The 22,981-nt window shown below is 46.9% G+C and overlaps 1 protein-coding gene across 3 annotated transcripts in view; it reads right to left on the reverse strand.

Moving 5' to 3' along the window:
• Positions 1-3,647: 3,647 nt before the first annotated feature.
• Positions 3,648-22,981, reverse strand: part of LOC140205429 (circularly permutated Ras protein 1-like) — a 76,611-nt gene continuing 57,277 nt past the window's right edge. For all 3 annotated transcript variants that reach the window (XM_072273032.1, XM_072273033.1, XM_072273031.1), the window contains exons 15-20: positions 21,862-21,974; positions 19,757-19,868; positions 14,825-14,965; positions 13,780-13,873; positions 12,248-12,316; positions 3,648-4,554 (exon numbers count right to left, since the gene is read on the reverse strand). In XM_072273032.1, the coding sequence (XP_072129133.1) occupies positions 4,462-4,554; positions 12,248-12,316; positions 13,780-13,873; positions 14,825-14,965; positions 19,757-19,868; positions 21,862-21,974 (622 nt within the window). In that variant the 3' untranslated portion in view covers positions 3,648-4,461. The remainder of the gene's footprint in view (positions 4,555-12,247; positions 12,317-13,779; positions 13,874-14,824; positions 14,966-19,756; positions 19,869-21,861; positions 21,975-22,981) is intronic.

Below are 22,981 nucleotides of genomic sequence, written 5' to 3' on the forward strand. Positions count from 1 at the left end.
TGTTTTTGCTACCCTTTTGAAACCACCGGCCAGTCCCCGGGATTCTCGCCTGTTGCTGGAGATGAAGAAAAAAAATCTCTACAAGGACCTCCGCCATTTCTTCTTTAACTTCTCGCAAGGTTTGAGAATACCACAGGTCAGGTCTAATCAATCTAATCTGTGAGAGAATTTTATTCTCTGAATTCAGCCTGAATCTCCCCCTCCACTCCCCCCCCCCCAGCGTTGTGTGAAACCAGTCATGGTCCGTGGAGCAGTAGAACCAGCAATCTAAGTTTCAGCAAAACTTTTATTTTAATTTACCAATAACTTCTGCAACTAATAGAATACAAAGGTATTGCCAACAGAAATACAAAATACAAGAGGGAAGATGTATTAGTTTTCTGGAATAACTTGCATTGATCCAGACTGCACACTTTAATGGTTTTCCACAGGTTTAACTGTAATTTCACTGTGCGCATTTCACCGAACACTATTCATTGGGAGGGGAGAGTTTCCACCAGTACAGCGGATTATCTGTCTGCTGCCCTCCAGCAAGCTGTTTAAGGTCTGCACCCTCCACAACTCTCTTTAAATATGTAAAAAGAAACCCTCCCAACAACTGACTGGCCCCATGACTCACCTTTGATAATACCAACTACGTCACACGTCATCCATTCACACAACAGTTGTTTTGGAGGGAGGGAACACTAACCTTTACTCTTTTGAACATTTCTTTATGAGCGGTTTAAACCCTCAAACAGAAAGAAGAAAGCAGACGAGTGAATCACACCTTTGGGAGAATCTGATTTGAGTCTCTGTGAGAAAAGGTTCTTTTGCAGGTATTTCAGCTTCGTCTCCCAGTGGATTTTGAGATACAAAATTTGTCATTATTTAGTGGGCAACATGTTACTGGGAGTTAACTTTGCATTTCGATGCTGGATTAATGGGATTAAGCCGACATAGCTCAGTTTTAGCGCAACAGTGCATTGATCATTGAGAGCTTTACAGGGGGTTCCCAGCCTTTTTAATGCCATGGACCCCAGCTATGAAGTGAGGGGTCCATGGACCCTAGGTTGGCAACCCACGCTTTAGAGACACCCATTTGTCAGATTTGTCAGATTAATTCTGTTACTGTAGTGACAGTGCTTGACAACAGATTCTTTCTTTGTAACAACGAACCATGAAGCAAACTTGGTGTGTAAAGATTTAACAAATTTATCCAGGATGCTCTTCATCTAGGAAAAGGGAAATCAGTCTGTCCTGCCAAAGGGTTCCGGCCCGAAACGTCGACTCATCGTTTCCACGGATGCTGCCCGACCTGCTGAGTTCCTCCAGTGTGTTGTGAGTGTTGCAGGAAATCAACATGGTTGGCCAAATATCAAAGAATAGTTTTTTGCATTTTTATGAATGGAAAACTCAGTGAAAGCCCTGATTTTGCAAAACATTTTTTTTTACAACCCCAACACATTTTTGAAGAGAAGACTTCTTTGCAAAGCAGGAACTGTTACAGCCTGGTATACAAACACCACGGGTGGAAGAAAATAACGGCATCTGTGGTTACTAGAGTAAGCCGGTGATATTAATCGATGGTTTGCAAAGGATAACCTGTCTGATCCCCAATAGCGCTGCCTGATCTGTATCTCTGGCACTTTTTGCTTTGATTGTTCTGTTCTTTGCAAAGTGGCTGTGGTACCCTACCGGCACCTTTCGAGTGGAAAGGTATTTCTTCCAAAGGTGCACTCATTAATGCAATCCCTCATTATCCCTACCTTTGTGACAATGTGTTACTCCTCGAATAGAGACAGAGTCATACAGCACTGAACCAGCCCCCTCAGCCCAGTGTCCATGCTGACCTTCAAGTGCCCATCACTATTTAACCCTGTTTACCAGCACTCACTCCATTGCCTTCCACGCCACTGTCACCACTTAAATGCTCGTGAAGATGTCTGATGTTCTGAGAGTACTTGCCTTCACTACCTTCTCAGGCAATGCCTTCTAGATCACAACTAGCAGCTCCTCACTGATTCTCTTACCCCTTCCACAAGCATCCAATCCCTCCACAGTCGACGAACAGTTGCAGCAGTGTGTACTGTCTACAAGATGCACTGCAACAACACACCGAAGTTCCTAGGGCAGCACCTTCCAGACCCACCACCACCACCATCTAGAAGGACAAGAACAGCCAATACCTGGGAGGGCCACCACTTGGAGATCCCCCTCCAAGTCACTCACCATCCTGACTTGGAAACACATCACTGTTCCTTCATAGTCGCTGGGTCAACATCATGGAATTCCCTCCCTCTAGCAGCATGGTGGGTGTACCTACACCTCAGGGACTGCAGCGATTCCAGAAGGCAGCTCATCACCACCTTCTCAAGGGCAACTAGGGATGGGCAATAAATGCCGGCTTAGCTGGTGATGCCCACATCCCTTAAATGAAATAAAAAAACTCCTCTCCTTACAACTATTCCTTCTGCTCTCGGAACCCTCTGCCAAGGGGAAAAACTTCTCTTAGTCTGTGCTTGTCATAATTTTGTGCACGTCAGGTTTTCTTCAGCCTCCCCCAACTCTGAGAATTCAAGATAGTCCAACCAGCCTCCCCTCACGATTGAACCCCTGCACACCCTCCAGTTCAATCTCATCCTTCCTCGAGTGTGGCAACCAGAACTACACCAGCTAATCCAGCTGAGGAAACTAGTGTTACATGAAGTTGTATCAGAAACTCTCTGCTCTCATGTTCAATGCCCCAGATGGCAATGGCATTAATCATGTGCACCACTTGATCTACCTGTGCTAACTCAGGGACCTATGAACTTGTACACTAAGGCCCTTTTGCTCAATACTTGCTCAACCCCTACCATATGTGATATATGCCCTACCCTTATCTGATCCCCTAAAATATATCACTTCACACCTTTCAGGATTGAATTCCACACTCTGCCCAGTTTACCAGCTGATCAATCTCCTGCTATGATCAAAGACTGCCCTCCTCACTCACAACTCAACTCACCTTTACATTTCCTGCATTGTCGTTAGTACATATAAAACACTGTGATGGAAATTCACTTTTCAGGGTCCAACAAGCTTATTGCTGATCTCAGCTTTCTAGCACAGGACCATGACCTTTCCAAAGGGTCAGAGTTGTCTGTGACAAAGTTAAACTTCTAACCAATATTCCCTGCCCAGGTAAACAGTGAGGTCTTGTTGGCCCATGGCCAATTTTAATTGACATAAGACAATAGGGTTATGTTAACTGGCCTGCATCGAACCAGATGACACTGGTTAAGTTATTTAGTTCAAGGAAACTTGCAGACCAGCTTGATGTCATCGGTTACCACATCAAAAATGGTCACAGATATAACCAATCAATTGTTGGGATATTTGTGTACTCAGAGATTGTCTCTCATAGTATTAATCTGAGCATCAAGAGCTCTGTCCCTAGAAGCTTTTGGACCATCTGTGTGAATTACTTCGTCCCAGCAAAAGTATCTGAGAAATATCATATGCAAATAATGCCAAAACAGTATAAATATTAGAAAGCATTGGGGATTGTTGGGAATGACAAGGAGAACAACAGAAAGACAGAAGAACTAGAATTCATTCAACCTTCAGTTTCTGTGTTGGACAATTCATTTGTCTTCAAATTGTTCATATGTTCTTTTTTTATTTGTAAGAATTGTATCTGTGTTTGAAATATTTTTGTAGTCTGTGAAGCATCTCCCCCTTGATAAGGAGGAAGGACCCACCACTCAAATAGTGAGTACTGGCAGCTGGATATCACTTTATTGTTGTATATAATCCAGACTCTCCACTGGATAGACTTGTAGTTAAGTAGCACCCACCGTCCCCCAGCCCCCTGAAACTCAGGGACAATTAATCAGTACCGGTACAATCAGTTGAACGACTGTCTCAAGGCAGCAAGGTGAATGAACTATTGATGCTGGTGATACAGAGGAAAGTCCTGACATCGAAGAATATTGACAAGGAATCTTTAACCTACAGCTCAACAGCCAAACGCACATCAAGGAGACACAGTCATAGAGAAAAGAAACAGGCCCTTAGCCCCAGGCGGTCCACACCCCACCCTATCCACCTACATAATCCCATTTAATGTTCAACAGTACAGCAGAACAAATTCTCCCAGCTCCGCAAACATTGTGAGATCAAGTCCTGAGATGACTCTCAAGTCCATGACTTCCTGCGTCAGTTCAGCCAGGTCATGTCTTGAGTCTGACAGTTGGTGTTCTTTATCCCATAGTTTCCAACACATGGGAGATGATGGGAAACTGGAAACTTGTCTGGATTTTATGGATGCTATTTTAGCCCATTTGGTACTAGACGCTCACTGGTATAACGTAGAATAATTTTGGAATCAGACGCAGCTAGAATATACTGCCTCTCCCTGACTGTGGGAGGGAAAGGCTTGACTGGTTTTCTCAGACCGCTGCAGTGTTCAGTCCTGGCAAACTCTATCCGCAAGTGTCAGATGGGTACCAGGAACTTTGGTTTCTTGAACATCTTCTTCTTTGCGTTCTTCAGCCGATAAACCACATTGGCAACATCGTCGGTAAGAGACTGGAAACAGAGAGATGTGCATGCAGTCAGTAGGTGGATAAACACAAGGAGGGGAATTTGTAGGATTCTATATCATCTACAGTTAACCTTTTTCAACAAGAACAGGCCATCATAAACACAAGAGGTTCTGCAGATACTGGAAATTCAGAGCAACACACAAAATGCTGGAGGAGCTCAGCAGGTCAGGCAGTTTCTATGGAAATGAATAAGCATCTGACACATATCTAAAAAGAGCAATGTTACAATAGTCATGGGGGATTTCAATATGCAGGAAGATTGGGAAAATTAGGTTGGTGCTGGATCCCAAAAAGAGAGAAATTGTAGAATTCCAACAAGACAGCTTTTTAGAGCAGCTTGTGTTTGAGACCATTAGGGAAAATGCAATTCTGGATTGGTGTTGTGTAATGAACCATATCTGAATAAAAACTTAATATAAAAGAACTCTTATAAGTGATCATAATATGATAGAACTCACATTGCAATTTAAGAAGGAGAAGCAGTTTGAGATGGGAGAAGATAAAGTCAAATGTATCAGTATTACAGTGGAGTAAAGGGAATTACAGAGGCATGAGAGAGGAGCTAGCCGGAGTTGACTGCAAGGAGACACTAGTAGGGTTGATGGCAGAGCACCAATGACTGGAGTTTCTGGGAGCAATTCAGAAGGTAGGATAGGTTTATATCAATGAAGAAGAGTATTCAAAAGAGAGGATGAGGCAACTGTAGCTGACAAAGGAAGTCAAAGACGCATAAAATCAAGAGAGGGTATACAATATAGCAAAAATTAGTGGGAAGGTAGGGGATTGGGAGGCTTTTAAAAAACATATCAGGCAACTAAAAAAGCAATAAGGAGAAAAAAATGAAATAGGAGGGCAAGCTAGCCAATAATATAAAGTAGGATACTAAAAGTTTTTTTCAGATATATAGAGGGTAAAAGGGAGACACTATTGGACCGCTGGAGAGGTGGCAATGGGGGAAACAAAGAAATGGTGGACAGACTCAATAAGTATTTTGTGCCAGTCTTCACTGTGGAAACCACCAGCAGTACACCAGAAATTCAAGGGTGTCATTGGGCAGAAGTGAGTGGAGTCGCTATGACCAAAGAGAAAGTGCTATGAAACTGAGAGGTTGGAAGGTAGATAAGTCACCTAGACCAGGGTTCTGAAAGAGGTGGCTGAAGAGATTGTGTAAGAATTAGTATATAGATTCCAGAATGTTCTAGAGGACTGGATAATTACAAACACCACTCCACTCTTTAAGAAGGAAGACAGGCGAAAGACAGGAAACTATAGGCCAGTTAGCCTGACTTGAGACCCATTATCAAGGATAAGGTTTCCAGATACTTGGAGGGATATGACAAAATAGGCTAAGGTGAGCCTAGTTTCCTGATGGGAAAATCTTGCCTGTTAAATCTGTTGGAATTCTTTGAGGAAATAACAGGCAGGATAGTCAAAGGAAAGGGAGTGGATGTCATTTACTTGGATTTCCTGAAGGCCCTTGACAAGGTGCTGCACGTGAGGCTGCAAAAGAAGATAAGAGCCCAGGGTATGACAGGAAAGATACAGAAGATTGGCTGACTGGCAGGGGGCAAAGAGTGAGAGTAAAGGGAGCCTTTTCTGGTTGGCTGCTGGTGACCAGTGGTGGTCCACAGGGGTCTGTGTTGGGAACACCTCTTTTCACATTATACGCCAATAATCTGCATGTTGGAGTTGATAGCTCTGTGGCCAGGTCTGTGGACCATACACAGATAGGCAGAGGTCTGCAGAAGGACTTGGACAGATGTGGCAGGTGGAATGTACCACGCAGAAGTGTAAGGTGATGCACTTTGGTAGAAAAAATAAAGCTGTAGAAATCAAACGTGCAAAGGAATTTGTGAATTTGAGTGCAGGATTCTCTTAAAGTTAACTTGCAGGTTGAGTCGATAGTAAGGAAGGTAAATACAATGTTAGCATTCGTTTCAAGAGGACTAGAATATAAACAAAATAAATGTAATGCTGAGGCTTACATTTAAAGCAGATTGCACTTGGAGTATTGTGAGCAGTTTTGGGTCCCTTATCTAAAAGATGTGCTAGCGTTAGAGGAGGCCCTGGGGACACTCACAAGAATGATCCTATGAGGAGCATTTGATGGCTCTAGGCCTGTATTTGCTGTGATGAGGGGGAGGGTGGGGATCTCACTGAAACCTATTAAATGTTGAAAGACCTAGGTAGGGTGGACAGGGAGAAGGTGTTTCTATTAATGGGGGAATCTATGATCAGAGGGCACAGCCTCAGAATAGAAGAACATCCCTTTAGAACAGAGATGAGAAGCAATTTTTTTAGCCAGAGGCTGATGAATGTGTGGAACTTATCGCCACATATAGCTGAGGAGGCCAAGACATTGGGTGCATTTAGAGCAGAGGATGACAGACTCTTGTTTAGTCAGGGTGTCAAAGGTTTATGAGGATAAGGCAGGAGAACAATGGGCTGAATGGCCTCATTCTGCTCCTATGTCTTATAGCACGATTCTGGGGCTACCATTGACCAAAACCGGACCCTGGAGGAGCCTCACAACGTGGGTACGAAAGCAAGTCAGAGGCTGGGGAAACTTGTGGCGAGTAACTGACCTCCTAACTCCTCAAAGCCTGTCCAGGGTTGTATCAGGAGTGTGATGGCACACTCTTCACTTGACAAGTGCAGCGTCAACAACACTCAAGACACCCAACCCCAAAAAGGACATAGCAGCCCAGTTGGACTGCACCCCATCCACAACCAGTCACTCACTCTACCACTGACGCACTGCAGCAGCAGTTTGTACTGTCTGCAGGACGCCCTCCAAACAGCACGGCATTCTGATTTGGTAATATATTGCCATATCTTCACCGTCACTGGGTCAAAATCCTGGATCTGCCTCCCGAACTGCACTGTAGGTGTATCCACACCTCATAGACTTCAGCGATTTTGAGAAAGCAGCCACCGTCTTCTCAAGGAGAACTTAATAAGACGATTGGAGGCATTGATTGTGTGGATAGCCAGAGGCTCTTTCCCAGGGCTGAAATGGCTAACACAAGGGGGCATAGTTTTAAGGTGCTTAGAAGTAGGTGCAGAGGGGATGTCAGGGGTAAGTTTTTTCACACAGTAAGTGGTGGGTGCGTGGAATGCACTGTCAGAGAAGGTGGTAGAGGCGGATACAATAGGGTCTTTTAGGAGACTCTTAGATAGGTACATGGAGCTTAGAAAAATGGAGGGCTGTGCAGTAGGGAAATTCTAGGCAGTTTCCAGAGTACGTTACATGGTCAGAACAACATTGTGGGCCGAAGGGCCTGAAATGTGCTGTAGATTTCTGTTCTATGTTCTAACTAGGAATGGGCAATTAATGCTGGCTCAGTCTGTGAAGCCTAGATCCCTCACATGAGTTAAAAGGCACAAGTCGGGGACATGCATGGATTCCTCAAAACCAAGAGTCCATGGCATAACCAATTTCCCCCGGGATCAGTAAAGTATGACTATGATTATAAAAAAGGTTGGGAACCCCCTGCTCTGGACAGTGCCCGATTGCCCTGGGAACAAAGAACCGTTTGTGCTACTTGGCCAAATTGCTGGGCACAACAAAGTTGACATTCTTAAGGCATGTGGGATGCTGACGTAGTTGGTATGAAACACAGAGGGGATCAGATGTCCCTGCCCGATGAAACAAGTCAGACCTGTTCCCTTTCATTCAGGTGCAGTGTTAGAGACAATGAATAACAAATGAACCACAGCCCACCGGGATGCTCTCACTTACGAGAAGCAGAGAGTTTATCCCTCATTGGTCAAGATGTAAATATTTGTACTTGAGCAGAAGAGTGCGCAGGTGTAATATTGGTGTACAGAGGCGACTGACCTCCTACAGCAGGGCAGGGGAGTGCGGCAGAAGCAGAGTGCGGTAACACAAAGCGTTCCCATACACATCAGGAGAACGTAGAATGGCTCAGCACAAAAACAGGCCCTTCAGCCCGTCTTATCAGTGTCACCAGACTCTGGCCCATCTGCCTGCACGCGATTCATATCCCTCCATTCTCTGCCGCTTGTGTGCCTGTCTAGCTGCTTCTTGAAATAGCATCTACTTCCATCAGGTCCTCTGGCAGTGTATTCCAGGCAGTTATAACTCTGTGTAAAAACTTGCCTGACAAATCTGCTTAAAAGCTTCCCCCTCACACCTAAAACCTAAGCACTCTAGTGTTTGACTTTTCCATTCTTGGGGGAGGGGAGAAAGTTTCTGACTGCGTACTTTACCTACACTGTACCTAATTTTGTAAACTTCTGACAGGTGTCGACCTCTCCAGAGAAAACAACCCAAGTTTGTCCAGCCTCTCCTGATAGGTTATACCCTCTAATCCAGGCAGCATCCTGGTGAACCTCTTCTGCACTTTTGCCAAAGCCTCCACATCTCACCTGTAATGGGGCAGCCAGAACTGGACTCAGTACTCCCAGTGTAGCCTAACCAAAGTTTCACACAGCTGCAACACGACTTTGCAACTTTTATATATTGATATGAAGAGATACAGTAAGGTAGCAGGTTCTTCTGGTCCAATGAGCCCATGCCACCCAATTACACCCATGTGACCAATTAATCTATAACCTCTATGGCCTTTGGACTGTGGGAGGAAACCAGAGCACCCGGAGGAAATCCACGTGGTCACAGGGAGAACATATAAACTCCTCAGGAATTGAACCTGCGTCTCTGGCGCTGTCATAGCACAGTGCTAACCACTATGCGGCTAGTCAATGCCCTAATCAAAGGAGGAAGCATACCACACACCTTCTTTACAACCCTATAAACTACTTTACAACCAGTTTCAGGGAACTATAGGCTTGCACCTCGAGTACATCAACGTTCCCAAGGGTCCTGCCATTTACTGTTTCCTTTAATCTTTCATTTGACCTCCCAAAGTGCAACATTTCACCGTGCCTGGTGTAAATTTGATCTACCAGATTTCCTCCCAAGTTTCAAAACTGTTTACGTCCCGCTAAATCTTCTGACGACCTTCCTCACTATCCACCAGTTTTTCTGCACCTGCAAACTCACCAATCAGCCCCAGAGGTTCGAAAGAGGTAACAACGAAGTTAGTGGTTAGTACCTTCCAGAGTTCTCCAGACTCTGGAAAAGTTCCCAGCCAGACAGCAGCAGGTGTAACCCTCCCCCAGCCCCATACTGACTAAAAGAGGGAGAGGAAACAGGAACCCACTGGAGCCTTGTAGCGGGGAACTGTTACAATCTAGAATAAAGAATATCTTGTGACAGAAGCAAATGAAGAAGAGAAAGAAAGAATAGAAAGTACAACAGCTGCTACATTTCTTTAGGAGTTTGAGGAGATTTAGTATGTCTCCAAAGATGCTTGGAGATTTCTACAGATGTACCACGGAGAGCATCACCGTGTGGTGTGGAGACACCACAGCACAGGACCGGAAATGCTGCAGAGAGCTGTAAACTCAGCCAGCTCCATCATGGGCACCAGCCTCCCCAGCAAGCAGGACATCTTCAAAGGGCAATGACTTAAAAAGGTGGCATCCATCATTAAAGACCCCCAGGACGTGCCCTCTTCTCATTGCTGCCATCAAGGTGGTGGTACAGGAGCTTGAAGACACTCACTGAACGTTTCAGCAACAGCTCCTTCCCCTCCGCCACCAGATTTCTGAATGGACAATGAACCCATGTACACTACCTCAATATGTTCTTTCTTTTTTAGCACAACTTATTTAATTTTTATTTATATTTATTATAATATATAGTTTTTTAAACTATTACTGTATTACAAATTTCACAACTTTTTTTTTTGCTGTTTTAGATGTGCTGTGTATGTTTCGCACTTGGCCCCAGAGAAACGCTGTTTCATTCGCCTGCGTTCAGGTATGGTTGAATGATAATTAAACTTGAATTTGATTTGATACACCTGATTCTGATTCAGATTCAGTGGAGTCAGCATGGAAGTGAATGAGTTTGACTGGTCTGGTGGGGTTGATGAGGAGAAACCAAAGGACTCAGGTCATTTGGACCCTCAGCAGGTTTTCAGTAATGTCCCCCACAGGAGGCTCGTAACAAAGAGCACGTGGGCTGGAGGGGACCTTTGGGTGTGGGACGAGAGCTGACTGTGAAGTGGGATACTGCAGGGCTGGTGCTTGGACCCAAATCATTCACAATTTACAATAACAATACGACTGAAGGGGGTGGTAATGGGGACAAGCTCCCATTCCCAATTAAATGTTCCCAATGGCGTGCGGCTCAAATAGCCTCTGACAACCAAGTCCAGCTCCTGCCTTCACGTGTGGCTTAGCTACTAAGCCCAGATGAACTGTTTCTTCTGACAGAAGGGGCAAAGGCAGGTTACTGGCACCTTAAAACCAGTCGCTTAGGGCAAATGGAGCTCGTCAGCCATGGCAGCTCATCGAGGAGAAGGAAATGTCTGATCTCAAACCTCTGCTGCCTTGTGGCTATACCCACTCATGGGGAAGGCTTGGGAGTAAACAGCGAGGGAAAAATCCAGAGCTGGAGTCCCTACACTGAGTTCAAAGCTGACTGGCAACTCCTGCGAGGCTACTGATACCAAACTGTAACGGTCTCTGCCGTTCCTTTGGGTTCATCAGATACGTGGTGAGGAGGAGCTTGCCACATAGGCAACAGCTTGCTCTCCACATCGTACTGCCCTGGCTTGTGTACCTAGAGAGCTAGGATGCAATATTCACCGTCAACCCTGACTGACAGAGGCCTCAGACCAGACGGCTGAAGGAATCAAATGTAACATTTCCAAGTTTGCTGATGGCGGGTAACTGAGTGGGATGTTTGGTAGTGACGAGCAGGAAAGAGGCACTAAGAGGATAAAGTCAGCTGAATGAGCGAGGAAGAAGATTGCAGATGGAGTACGTAACGGCAGGGGTGAGCCATTGATAGAAACATGGAACAGCTGAGCATTTCAAATGGTGAGAGACTTGGGGATATTGATGTATAAAGGAGTGTTCTCCCTCACAAATCACTGAAAGGTAAATAACGGGGGCAGTACACGGGTAGAAAGCAAACTGTGCTCATTGTAAAAGGATGTGAGTGCAGAAACAAGGATAATTAGCAGTTGTACAGCACACTGGTGAGACCACACCTGGAAGATGTGTTTTGGACATCTCACCAAAGAAAGACGTACTTGCGTTAAGGGGATTCAGTGGGTTGGTGCACATGTCATGCTGGAGAGGACTGGCTTGGCCCTTCTCATCTGCAGTTTAGAGCGCTGAAGGGTGACCCCATTAAGATGTCAAAACAATACACAGACAGCTTGACAGAGAGGAGACAAGGAAGTTATCTGTCAGGCTATAGATCTAGAAAGAGGAACAGAAGGGAAAGGGCATGTCCGATTGAAAGGAGGAGAAACATCCTCATTCAGGGTGGTAAATCTTTGGAAGGCTGTGTGGCTGAGTTGTTGATTGAATTCATCACTGATGGGCATTGGAAGAGTAGAGGGGTGTCAGGGCGGGACAGGACAATAACGTTGAGGCAAGATCCTGTGAATTGGAAGGCAGACTCAGGGGCGGGGGGTGGGTGCGGGAGCAGAGCCCGCACCTCATTCTCACAATTCTGAACGGCCTGGGAAATAACGGCAACGTTCCCGGCCATGAGCAAACCAACAGGCTAATCCTGCTGGCTCGGGCTGTTCACAGAAACCCATGCGTTGGCTCCTCGACCGTCTCCTTACCTTAACGACTGAGTCTCTGTCTCCCTTGGTGCGCACTGCTTCATACACGGGATGTGCTGCCGCGTTATCCTGGAAGAGGAGGAAGATTTGTTTATAGCCACACTTGCTTCCCGCACTTCACAACTGTATGGGCCTCAAAACAGCTGGAGAGGAGGCAGACAGCTGTGGATGTTGACTGGATCCAGAGGGGCACTGGTGTGACTGAGCACTGCTGGTCCATGCCATTGCTGTATTTCTGTAGACAATGTCTGGAGTTCAAACCTTACCTGTTGAGCAAAGAGCTTCGACAATGTACTCAGACAGGAACAAAGAGCTTACTGTTTGACCGTTTACACAAGGCAATCAGGCAAGCTTCCTTGTTCTTCACACACACAGGTTGGGTCTGATTTTAGAAACTGCTTGTGTAGGAGGACTCCAGGCATCAGGGGAGTCTGATCATGAAACCCAATAGCATGAATGGCAGCAATGCTTCGCTACCAGATGAACTCAACACCTTTTATGTCCGCTTTGCAAGGGAGAACACAACTACAGCTGTGAAGATCCCTGCTGCACCTGATGACCCTGTGATCTCCGTCTCAGAGGCTGATGTTAGGCTGCCTTTAAAGAGAGTGAACCCTTGCAAGGCGGAAGGTCCCAATGGTAAGGCTCTGAAAACCTGTGCCAACTAACTAGCGGGAGTATTCAAGGACATTTTCAACCTCTCACTGCTATGCATCCGGTTACTCTCCTCGTAACTGAAACACTCCAGCCCAGGCAACACTCTGGGTAATCTCCTCTGCACCCCCTCCAGGGCAGTTACATCCTTTCCATAATGTGGTAACCAGAACTACACACAGAGCTCCCGTCACGTCTTAACCAGCGTTTTGTACCACGACCTCCCTGATATCGTATTCTGCATTCTAGTGAATGAAGGACAACATCCAGTAAGACTTCTGCACCACCTGTGTTGCCATTACGAGGGACCAGTAGATTTGTACAGGTCTTATCATTTGTGGTTTTAATACTCTCTTAATACACCTCCCAAAAATGTATCACCTCACACTAATCAGGATTAAATTCCAACCACTGAATCTTCGCCCACTTTACCAGCCAATCACAAGTGTTGTGACTCAACATTATCCTCAGTGCCAACACCACTATTCATTTCCTTATCATTTGCTAAGTTACTTTCACATCCAAAGCATTAACAATAACAGTCCCAAAACCGATCCCCGAGGAACACAGGTGATCGCAAAGGGACCCCTCCACTATCACCCCTTGACCTCGGTTACCAAGGCAACTGTGGATCCAACCTCCCAGGCAGGACATTGCCAACAGCCTCACTGGAAGCCCGTTTTCGCTGGTTGGTTGATTTTATTCCTTCTTTGAAACACTCACTTTGATCACGCTGATGAGATCTACCAGCAACAGACCCTGACCAATCCCTGCCTTCGATACCTTCTCAGGCTGGAGTGCTCAGTGGGACTGTTGAGATGGGGCCTGGCTTTCGCCTGCTGAGGGAAAGAAAAGAACAGCATGCTGGGTCTGATTACCTGCTGGAGGTGGTTGAGACCGCTGTAAATAGGGCTCATGGACTGCACCCAACTTTCGTAGATCGCCTCCTGCTCCACGTCGTTCCTTCGGGACCTGCAGAAGGTAGAGGCGTTGTGACTGCTGTTGAGCCGACGCTGTCCCCAGGATTACTTGGGGAATGTTTGTTCTGTGTGATAGCTGTGAGTCGGTGCACACTACACTCTCTGCCCACCAGGCAAGTCACAGACAGAAACAAAACAAGCAGCCTCTCCTACTCTCTAGTCAGCCCGGAACACCACACCCACGCCCCCTCTTCAGCCAGCTCACCCAGAGGTCCTCTGTGTAACAGCTGAGTGACGTTCTCAGGGCACAGCTGACTCATATTACTACAGGCTCTCCCACATACAAGAGGCACATGAAGGCTACCAGGTATCCCTCAGCAGCCAGATGGTAGTGGCAGCTGTCCCAGGTACAGTGCGGCCGCCAAGTGTTGGCAGGGGCTGCCCCACATACAGAATGTCAACCAGCTGTTTGTGGGGGCTGTCTGGGGCACAGTACAGTAGCCAGATGTTAACAGGGGCTGTCTGGGACACAGTAGAGTAGCCAGATGTAAACAGCTGTCTGGGGCAGAGTGGAGTAGCAGATGCTAACAGGGGCTGTCTGGGACACAGTAGAGCAGCCAGATGTTAACAGCTGTCCGGGGCAGAGTGGAGTAGCAGATGTTAACAGCTGTCCGGGACACAGTAGAGTAGCCAGATGTTAACAGCTGTCTGGGGCAGAGTAGAGTAGCCAGATGTTAACAGGGGCTTTCTGGGGCACAGTAGAGTAGCCAGATGTTAACAAGGGCTGTCTGGGGCACAGTAGAGTAGCCAGATGTTAACAGCTGTCCGGGGCAGAGTGGAGTAGCCAGATGTTAACAGGGGCAATCCCACATATGATACATTAGCCAGGTGTTGGCCGAAGCAGTCACTGGCACAGTATGCCAGCTAGACGTCAGTGGGGCAGTCCCGGACGCCATGCATTGGCCAGATGTTAGTGGGCCGTACGGCCGCGGATGGTACTCACAGAACGTCTTCCATCAGTTCCTTCTGGGTGCAGGCGGTCTCCTGCGCATCCTGCATCCTGCCATCCATGGCCAGGCGGGCACTGGTCTGTGCAGCGTGAATCTGGAGAACGCTGAGGTTTATGTTCTCCTTAACAACGGCACTAGAAAGATTTAAAAAAGATGTTCTAGGGTCAGTAGCTTGCTTCCTGGTTTGGATTCTACTGGAAGGATGTGATTGACTGTGCATAGGGGATTGATCGCCACCTGGTATGGGAGTAGCCAGGTGTCGGACCAGAAATCCTTACAAAGGGCTGTGGGAACAGCTAAGAGGATCATAGGTGTCTCCCCTCCCTACCATCCATCAGGGACATTTATCAGGAGCACTGCGTATGCAGGGCCCTTAGTATTATTAAGGATCCCACCATCTGTCCAGCACCCTCCTTGACTTTCTATCCTCAGGCAGGAGACTGTGATTCATAAAACAAGAACGATCAGGATGGGAAAGATTCCTCCCCCAGGCCATTAGGCTTCTGAACTCCCTGCCGCATTATATTCAAAGTGCCACTGGTTAATCTGCTCTGTATCTTACAATATTTAATTAATTCAGCTTAGTTTGTTTACTTATGTGTGATTCATCTGTAGATTTTACCTGTAAACTCACTATATAAATGTAGGGGTTCAGTTTAGTACATTTCCTGAAAGCATGATAATTGGTCAAGGAGAAACAAGATCTAACAGTAGAGGGACATAGATCAATGGTGGGACATTGCAGGGTGGAGTAAGTGTGAGGTGACACTCTGAGGTGTCTCAAACCAAGTGGCAGGGAGTTTAATCAGCATTGGTACACACAGATCTTCCAGTGTAAACTCAACAGTTCCCTGAAATGAGTATCGTGTTCAGTCTTGGTCACCACACTACAGGGAGGGTGTATCAGCGCTAGAGGGAATGCAGAAGAGATTCACCAGGATGTTGTCAGGAATGGAGGTTTTTATATACAAGGATAGATTGGACAGGCCGGGCTTCCTGTCACTGTGGCCGAGGTGTGATGTTGTAAAGGTTGATAAACCACTTGCAGTTCCCTCCAAGATGGCGACACGTCCAGTCACAGCAGCCACTGCAGCTCCAACTAAAGCAGTAAATGTTCACCCCTTCCTTCTTTCTTAGGATCACAAGACACTGCTGGATATTAAGAACACCACATACTGCAAGTCTACATCACTAGCGAGTTCCTGGATAGTGAAGATGCTATTCAGGATGTACTGCTGAGGCTTTATAAGGCCTTATAAGGCATTGGTCAGACCGCACGTGGAGTTTTGGGCCCCTATTCTAAGAAAAGATGTGCTGACATTGGAGAGGACGTTCACAAGAATGATTCCACGAATGAAAGGTTAAGTCTGAGGAGTTTTTGATGGCTCTGGGCCTGTACTCTTTGCAGTTTAGAAGAATGGGGGGGGGGAGGGTGAAATCTCATTGAAACCCATCACATATTGAAAAGCCAATGTAGAGTGGATGTGGAGAGGATGTTTCATACAGTCCGGGAGTCTAGGATCAGAGGGCACAGCCTCAGATTAGAAATGGACATCCATTTTGAACGGAGATGAGGAGGAATTTCTGTAGCCAGAGGGTGGTGAATCTGTGGACTTCATTGCCATAGACGACTGTGCAGGCCAAGTTATTGGGTGTACTTAAGGCAGAGGTTGATAGATTCCTGATTAGTCAGAATGTCAAAAGTTACAGGGGAGAAAGCAGGGGAATGGGGTTGAGAGGGATAATAAATCAGCTGTGATGGAATGGCAGAGCAGACTCAATGGGCAGAATGGCCTAATTTGCTCCTTTGTGCATAATGGGTTTTTGCATATGGTGCCACCAGGGGTAGAAGGTGTCAGAAACGGAAGCACAGTAAACGTGCTGGTATTTGTGCAAGACAAAAGGCGAAATCCTACAGTCCAGTTGACCCATCGATTTGTTTTCAAATGTCAGATTCCTAGAGAGTAAACTGAGTATCTGCGTCTCCAACTGAATCAGCATGAGATGAGACTGCTGCGTGCCCTTCCTAATGGAAACATGGCTCCAGGATACCGCACGAGGCCAGAGAAGGTTTCATCTCTTTTCAGGCCAACAGGACTTCCGCAATCTCTGGTAAGACCTGTGGGGTAGGACTGTTTATGTAAGTTAATAAGAACTGGCATAACAGGTAAGTGGTCAGAGTATCCAAGGTGGGGGTGAGAAGGTGCTTTGAAAGTACCACAGATATTGGTATCAACCAGGTCTAATGTGCCCGAAGCTCTAGCAGCAAAGTGTGAATGCTTCATAGTGATGGCTCACTGTTCATCTCTGGTGGAGATTTTAATGGTGAGGTGCTGGCCTTTCTGTTTACCAAAGGGGTTCACCATCATTGTGACTGTATACAGCCCCTCTGTGCTAAGGTTGGGGAAGCGCTACATGAGGTCTACAACGGCACACACGCTGACAGTTTCTTTATTGTTGCTGCCGATGTCAACCATGCTAACTTAGAAACAATCCTGTTTAAAATCTATCACGATGTTGACTTTGCTGCCAGAGGTGGGGGCACATTAGACCTGGCTGATATAAAGCAGCTACTCACCCCCACCTTGGATATTCTGACCACTTACTTTTTCTCTGTAAACCACCTCCCTTCACGGTCACTGTCGCAGCCCAAAAGGCTGGACCGAGGAGGCAGCAGACAGAGAGCCAGACAGGAACTGCAGCAGAAACTCAGCTTCGGCTGCTCCTCAGCATCCCTCAATCAGTTACCGCACCTATTAGAAGCTGCCAACGTTTACCAAGGAAATACGGCGCAACAAGAAACACGGCTGTGGCCTGAAATGGTCATTGTACAGAGATCCCTTTGGTTACATCTCTGAGGCATCAAGACAGAGTATAGAGAGCAAGTGGAGCAACTGGTGGATTGGTCTCAGAAGAACAACCCAACCCTGAATGTGGAGAAGACCAAGGAAATCATTGTGGACTTCAGGAAGGTGCAGACGAACCATCCCCCTCTGCGGATGCATGGCTCCTCTCCAGAGAGTTTTATAGGCATCCATTAGTCTCACGAGACCATGGATTTGTGCCTTGGAAGGTTTCCAGGGCGCAGGCCTGGGCAAGGTTGTATGGAAGACCAGCAGTTGCCCATGCTGCAAGTCTCCCCTCTCCACGCCACCGATGTTGTCCAAGGGAAGGGCATTAGGACCCATTGGGCTTGGCACCAGCGTCGTCGCAGAGCAATGTGTGGTTAAGTGCTTTGCTCAAGGACACAACACGTTGCCTCGGCCAAGGCTCGAACTCACGACCTTCAGATCACTAGATGAACGCTTTAATCGCTTGGCCACGCGCCAACGCTAGAGAGAGTTAAGTTCCTGGGAATTCACATCACAGATGACCTCCTCTGGTCCCTTAATATGACCTCCCTGAACAAGAAAGCACAGCAGCACCTCCACTTCCTAAGCAGATTGAGGCGAGCAAGGCATCCCCCATCTTAACAGTGTTTTACAGGAGCATCACTGAGAGCATCCTGACAAGTTGTATCTCTATCTGATACGGGAGCAGTTAAGCATCAGACCAAAAGTCCCTACAAAGGATTTTGAGAACAATTGATTGGATTATAGAGGCCCTCCTGCTACTATCCATCGGGACACTTAACGGCCCTTAGTATCATTAAGGATCCCACCCATCCATCCTCTTTGACTTTCTGCCATTAGACTTAAAAATAAGAATAGTCAGGATGGGAAACAGTTTCTTCTCCCAGGCCGTTAGACTTCTGAACTTCCTGCCTTATCGCATTCAAAGTGTCACTGGTTAATCTGTTCCGTGCATGGCAATATTTACGTTATTGATACATTATGCTTTGTTATTTATGTGTGAGTCATCTGTAGATTTTATCCGTACCTTCATAAGTTGTTGTGTGTTATGTGTACTACTGTGTTTTACACCCTGGTTCAGAGAAACAAATCGTTTCTATATACCTGATATAGGTTATATTCATGTATATAGTTAAATGACAATAAACTCAACTTGATTCAAATTGTCGCAACTGTGATGTCCTTACTCCTGTGAAACTTCACCACTCTCTGTTATGGAGAGGATTAAGACAGACCCTTAGGTGTTTCCACTGAGTTTGATGGAAATCTGCAGGGTGGTCAATACAGCCATTACAAGGGAGACAACTCTCTGGAGTACTCCATCTTCAGGTCACTTAATGGCTGGCTCCTCTGGCCAAGGCCTAGTGACATTTAATGTAGGTACTGGACTGGATTTGGATCAAATATTCTATGGCAGTGTGGGCTAATAGATGGATTGGACTTGGTCTTTGTAAAGGTAGAGGGATGGGCTTATTGGGTATTAGAGGCAGTCGTGAGCAAGACAATCGCCAAAAACGCTGGGTTTTCCAGAAATACAAAACGAGGATAGGTACGCGGATGGGAGGAGTACAGAGGACCATGGCGCAGGTCGATGGGACTAGGTGGCTTAATACTTTGGCATGGAGTAGATGGGCTGAAGGGCCTGTTTCTGTGCTGTAGTGTTCTATGACTCTAACCCCCAATACACATGGGGGTCTTTCTTCACTTCAGTCTGTGCACCACGATGGTGGCGATAAATTAAGAAACAACGTGATAGGAAGAAGAGAGACATTAAATGTGAGGGATGTTGAATTGTGCGAAGGAGAAGGTCATTGCCACCCCCCCCCCCCCAACCCCGACCTCAAGAGTTGTGAGGCTGTACAGTCTGAGCCCCTTAGTGCATGGTAACTGGAGAAGGGATTGGATCACGAGGACCATTGGTAGGTGAGCTGGGAGCTCAAGGTGACGGAGAGTCTTTGGACTAAGCAAAGAGCAGTGTGACAGGGGCAGGCTGCGGGCTCCTGCTCCTTCTACATGCTACAGGAGCACCCTGCCTGTATACAGTGGCTGCCATCAGCACTCGGTTCCAGTTACCTGTGGCTGGTCGTAGGCTTTTCCTGAGTAACGATCCTGTAGACACGGCGTCCGTCTGGGAGTGCAAAGCCCAGCTGAAGTTGGAAGGGGAGTGCAGTTTTCTTCAGAAGTTCTGGGGAACAGGAAGGGACATTAAAACAAATTCTAACACATTAAAATGAACACCCTCCTCCAGTTTTGATTCAAGACTGGGCTGTGGTTGGAAGCTGGAGCAATAAACCATCTGCTGAAGGAACCCAGTGTTACATACACCTGTCAGCTGGTTCACTTTGCAGAATTGTTCACATTCAGGTCTGCTTTTAAGGATTAGGGTGAATATTATCCAGACTCTGTTTGTAAGACGACCTGAGCCTACACCCTAGAGGCTGCTTTCACAATGCCTTCTCCTCAAATCCCTCTAGTACCTGAATTTCTAATGAACCACTGGTGCCTTTCAACAACACTTAGTGCTGTAATTTCCCTTCGCTGGTGTGGGCATGTGGCCAGGTGGTTAAGGCATTGGACTAGCGACCTGAAGGTCGTGAGTTCGAGCCCCAGCCGAGGCAACGTGTCCTTGAGCAAGGTACTTAATCACACATTACTCTGCGATGACACCGGTGCCAAGCTGTTTGGGTCCTAATGCCCTTCCCTTGGACAACATCGGTCTCGTGGAGAGGGGAGATTTACAGCATGAGCAGCTGCCGGTCTTCCATACAACCTTGTCCAGGCCTGCGCCCTGGAGAGTGAAGACTTTCCAGGCACAGATCCATGGTCTCGCAAGACTAATGGATGCCTTAGTGCTGACTTGAGCGCTGCCACTGTTTAATGAGCACAGCATCTCTGGAGCTGGACTAGACGCTCACTTCCCAGTGGCAGCATGTCTTGAGGCAGAGTGAACGTGATTTCACCACAGGGTAACTTTGGGAGAAACAAGAAGAGCAGCACCAACCACAAGGGCCTTTTCCCACCTCACTGAGGGCAAGACTGTGGAATATCCTTCTCAAATTTCCCTTCGCTACATATTGTCTTTGTTTTGGCACACCAAGAGGTGCCCGTCAGAGCCAGTTTTCAGGCAAGGCCACGTGGACCCAATACTTTGCTTAGCCTCCCCTCCCCAGTCTGCGGCACTTCAGTGAAGGAGTGGATTGGATCTCCAGGGCAGATGGAAATCAGCTCAACTCTCATCATCTCCATAAGGAATGTCACACCAAGGTTTGTAATGAAGCTGTGGTGTGAACACGAAGCTTGCACGTGCACACTTCATGTTCACTGAAGTGTACAAGGTCATGGGCCTGATGTTAAACATCTGCCAAAGTTCCTGGAACAACCTGCCCCGATTATACAACACCATCATCTGATCGCTAAAGCCCACAGTGATGATGTTAAACATCTGCCAAACAAAGTTCCTGAAACAACCTGCCCCCATCATACAACACCAGCATCTGATCTCTAAAGCCCACAGAGATGCCCAGGAGTGGGTGAGCAAAAATCTGAGGGAAGACTAGCGTCCTCCATCACCTCTATGTCAATGTGGTCTTGGATCACCTGGGGAGAAAGGGTGTTTGATCATCAAATCCAGCAGAGATCGCCATTCACCTCTCTCCTTCAGACACAGACCCTTCAGAGCACAGGAGAGGTCTCAACGATGTTGTTGGCACAAAGCCGAAATCCACGTCCACTGGCCAGTGAGCAACCCGGCATCAGAGTCCTCTCCCAGGCTGACATCGCTATGATTGACGGCCTAATTACACACCACTGTCTCCTCCGGGCAGGCTGCATCATCACAGACCTCCTCTTCCACACTCTCCTGTCCTGGCAAGAGGTTATGATTGACTCACGGGAATCCCTAGACCACATCTGCTCAGAAAGGAAGTGAAGCATTCGGACAGCACTGAGAACTCGGAGGCCAAGCGTTGGGAGGACACCAGTTACCTAGCCACATCATCAGGTCCAGTCCCACGTTACCCCATCGTCCACCTGGGAAACCACAGAACTGGAGTGTGGAAGTCGCCCTCGACCCCAAGGGACTTGTCAAGATGTCCCAGTCCACAGCAGAGAACTGGAGACATCCCCAGTGTTACAGTCTTGTTAAAGCCTGGGCTCCGCCTGTTAAATGGCACACTTACCCTCTCGCTCCATGTCTTTGATTCCAAACTCAAAGGTGATGGCCATATCTTTGACCACATTCCCAATTTCTTTCACGTATTTGTTGCTGATGTTGTCTTCATACTTAAAATACCTGCAAGGAAATTGGAAGTTAACATTCCACACAAGGAACAGGAGTAGGCCACTCAGCCCCTCAAGGGTGTTCAGTTATTTATATATGATCTCTGCTGGCCTCAACTCCTCTCCTATCCTTAAACCTCAATTCCTCAATCTTTCAAATACTTATCTATCTCCATCTTAACTATATCCAGTGTCCGGCCTCCAGTGCCCTCACTGGAGAGAATTCCAAAGATTCATCACTGTCTGAGAAAAGAAATTTCCACACAGCCCAATTTTGGATGACCCAATTTTCTTCTTTTCCAACCATGTCCCCTTGCTCGTGACTCCCACATGTCCCCAGTCAGGCACCCGAGGGTCTGATATGTATGGGTAAGGTTGCCCCCCACTCTTGTAAACTCCTAGGACTATGGAATTGGCTTAATTAGAATTAAAAGTGTCAGAAACAAAACGGCACAGCAAGCGAACAATCGGATTGGACCTGATGCTACAATGGAGCGTTGGAAGCTGCCTCAAAGCTGGAACTGTTGTACAAGGACATCCCAGACAGGTCTTACCGTCCAGTTTAGAGAAATCAGGCACGCTTCATTAAAACTACAACATTCCTGAGGGGCTCAACAGGAGGCTGTCAGAGTTGTTACTTGCTCTTGCTGGGGTGTCTAGGACAGTGGGAGGGGGACCAGTCTCAGCACAAGGGTTCTCCATTTACAACAACAAACAGGAGAAATGTCTTTACTGAGTGAGGGCTGAATCTCTGAACCTGTCTACCTCCAAGCACTCAGGTACTGACTACATCCATGATGGGAGATCAACGAATACTTTGACATTAAGGGAATTATAGGCTATGGGGTAAACGCAGAAAGTTAGTGCTGCGGTGGAGATGGAGGAGTCTTTCGAATCAGCTGGTTCCATTTCTTACATTCTTTGCTTTTCAGTTTTTTTCCCCCCTACCAAAACTATTTCTGGGTATCACTCACCAGCTGACGTAACCTCACCCACCCCAGCCCCTGAACGTGCCCTTTA

Source organism: Mobula birostris, chromosome 11, assembly GCF_030028105.1.
Source record: "Mobula birostris isolate sMobBir1 chromosome 11, sMobBir1.hap1, whole genome shotgun sequence".
Taxonomy (NCBI): domain Eukaryota; kingdom Metazoa; phylum Chordata; class Chondrichthyes; order Myliobatiformes; family Myliobatidae; genus Mobula; species Mobula birostris.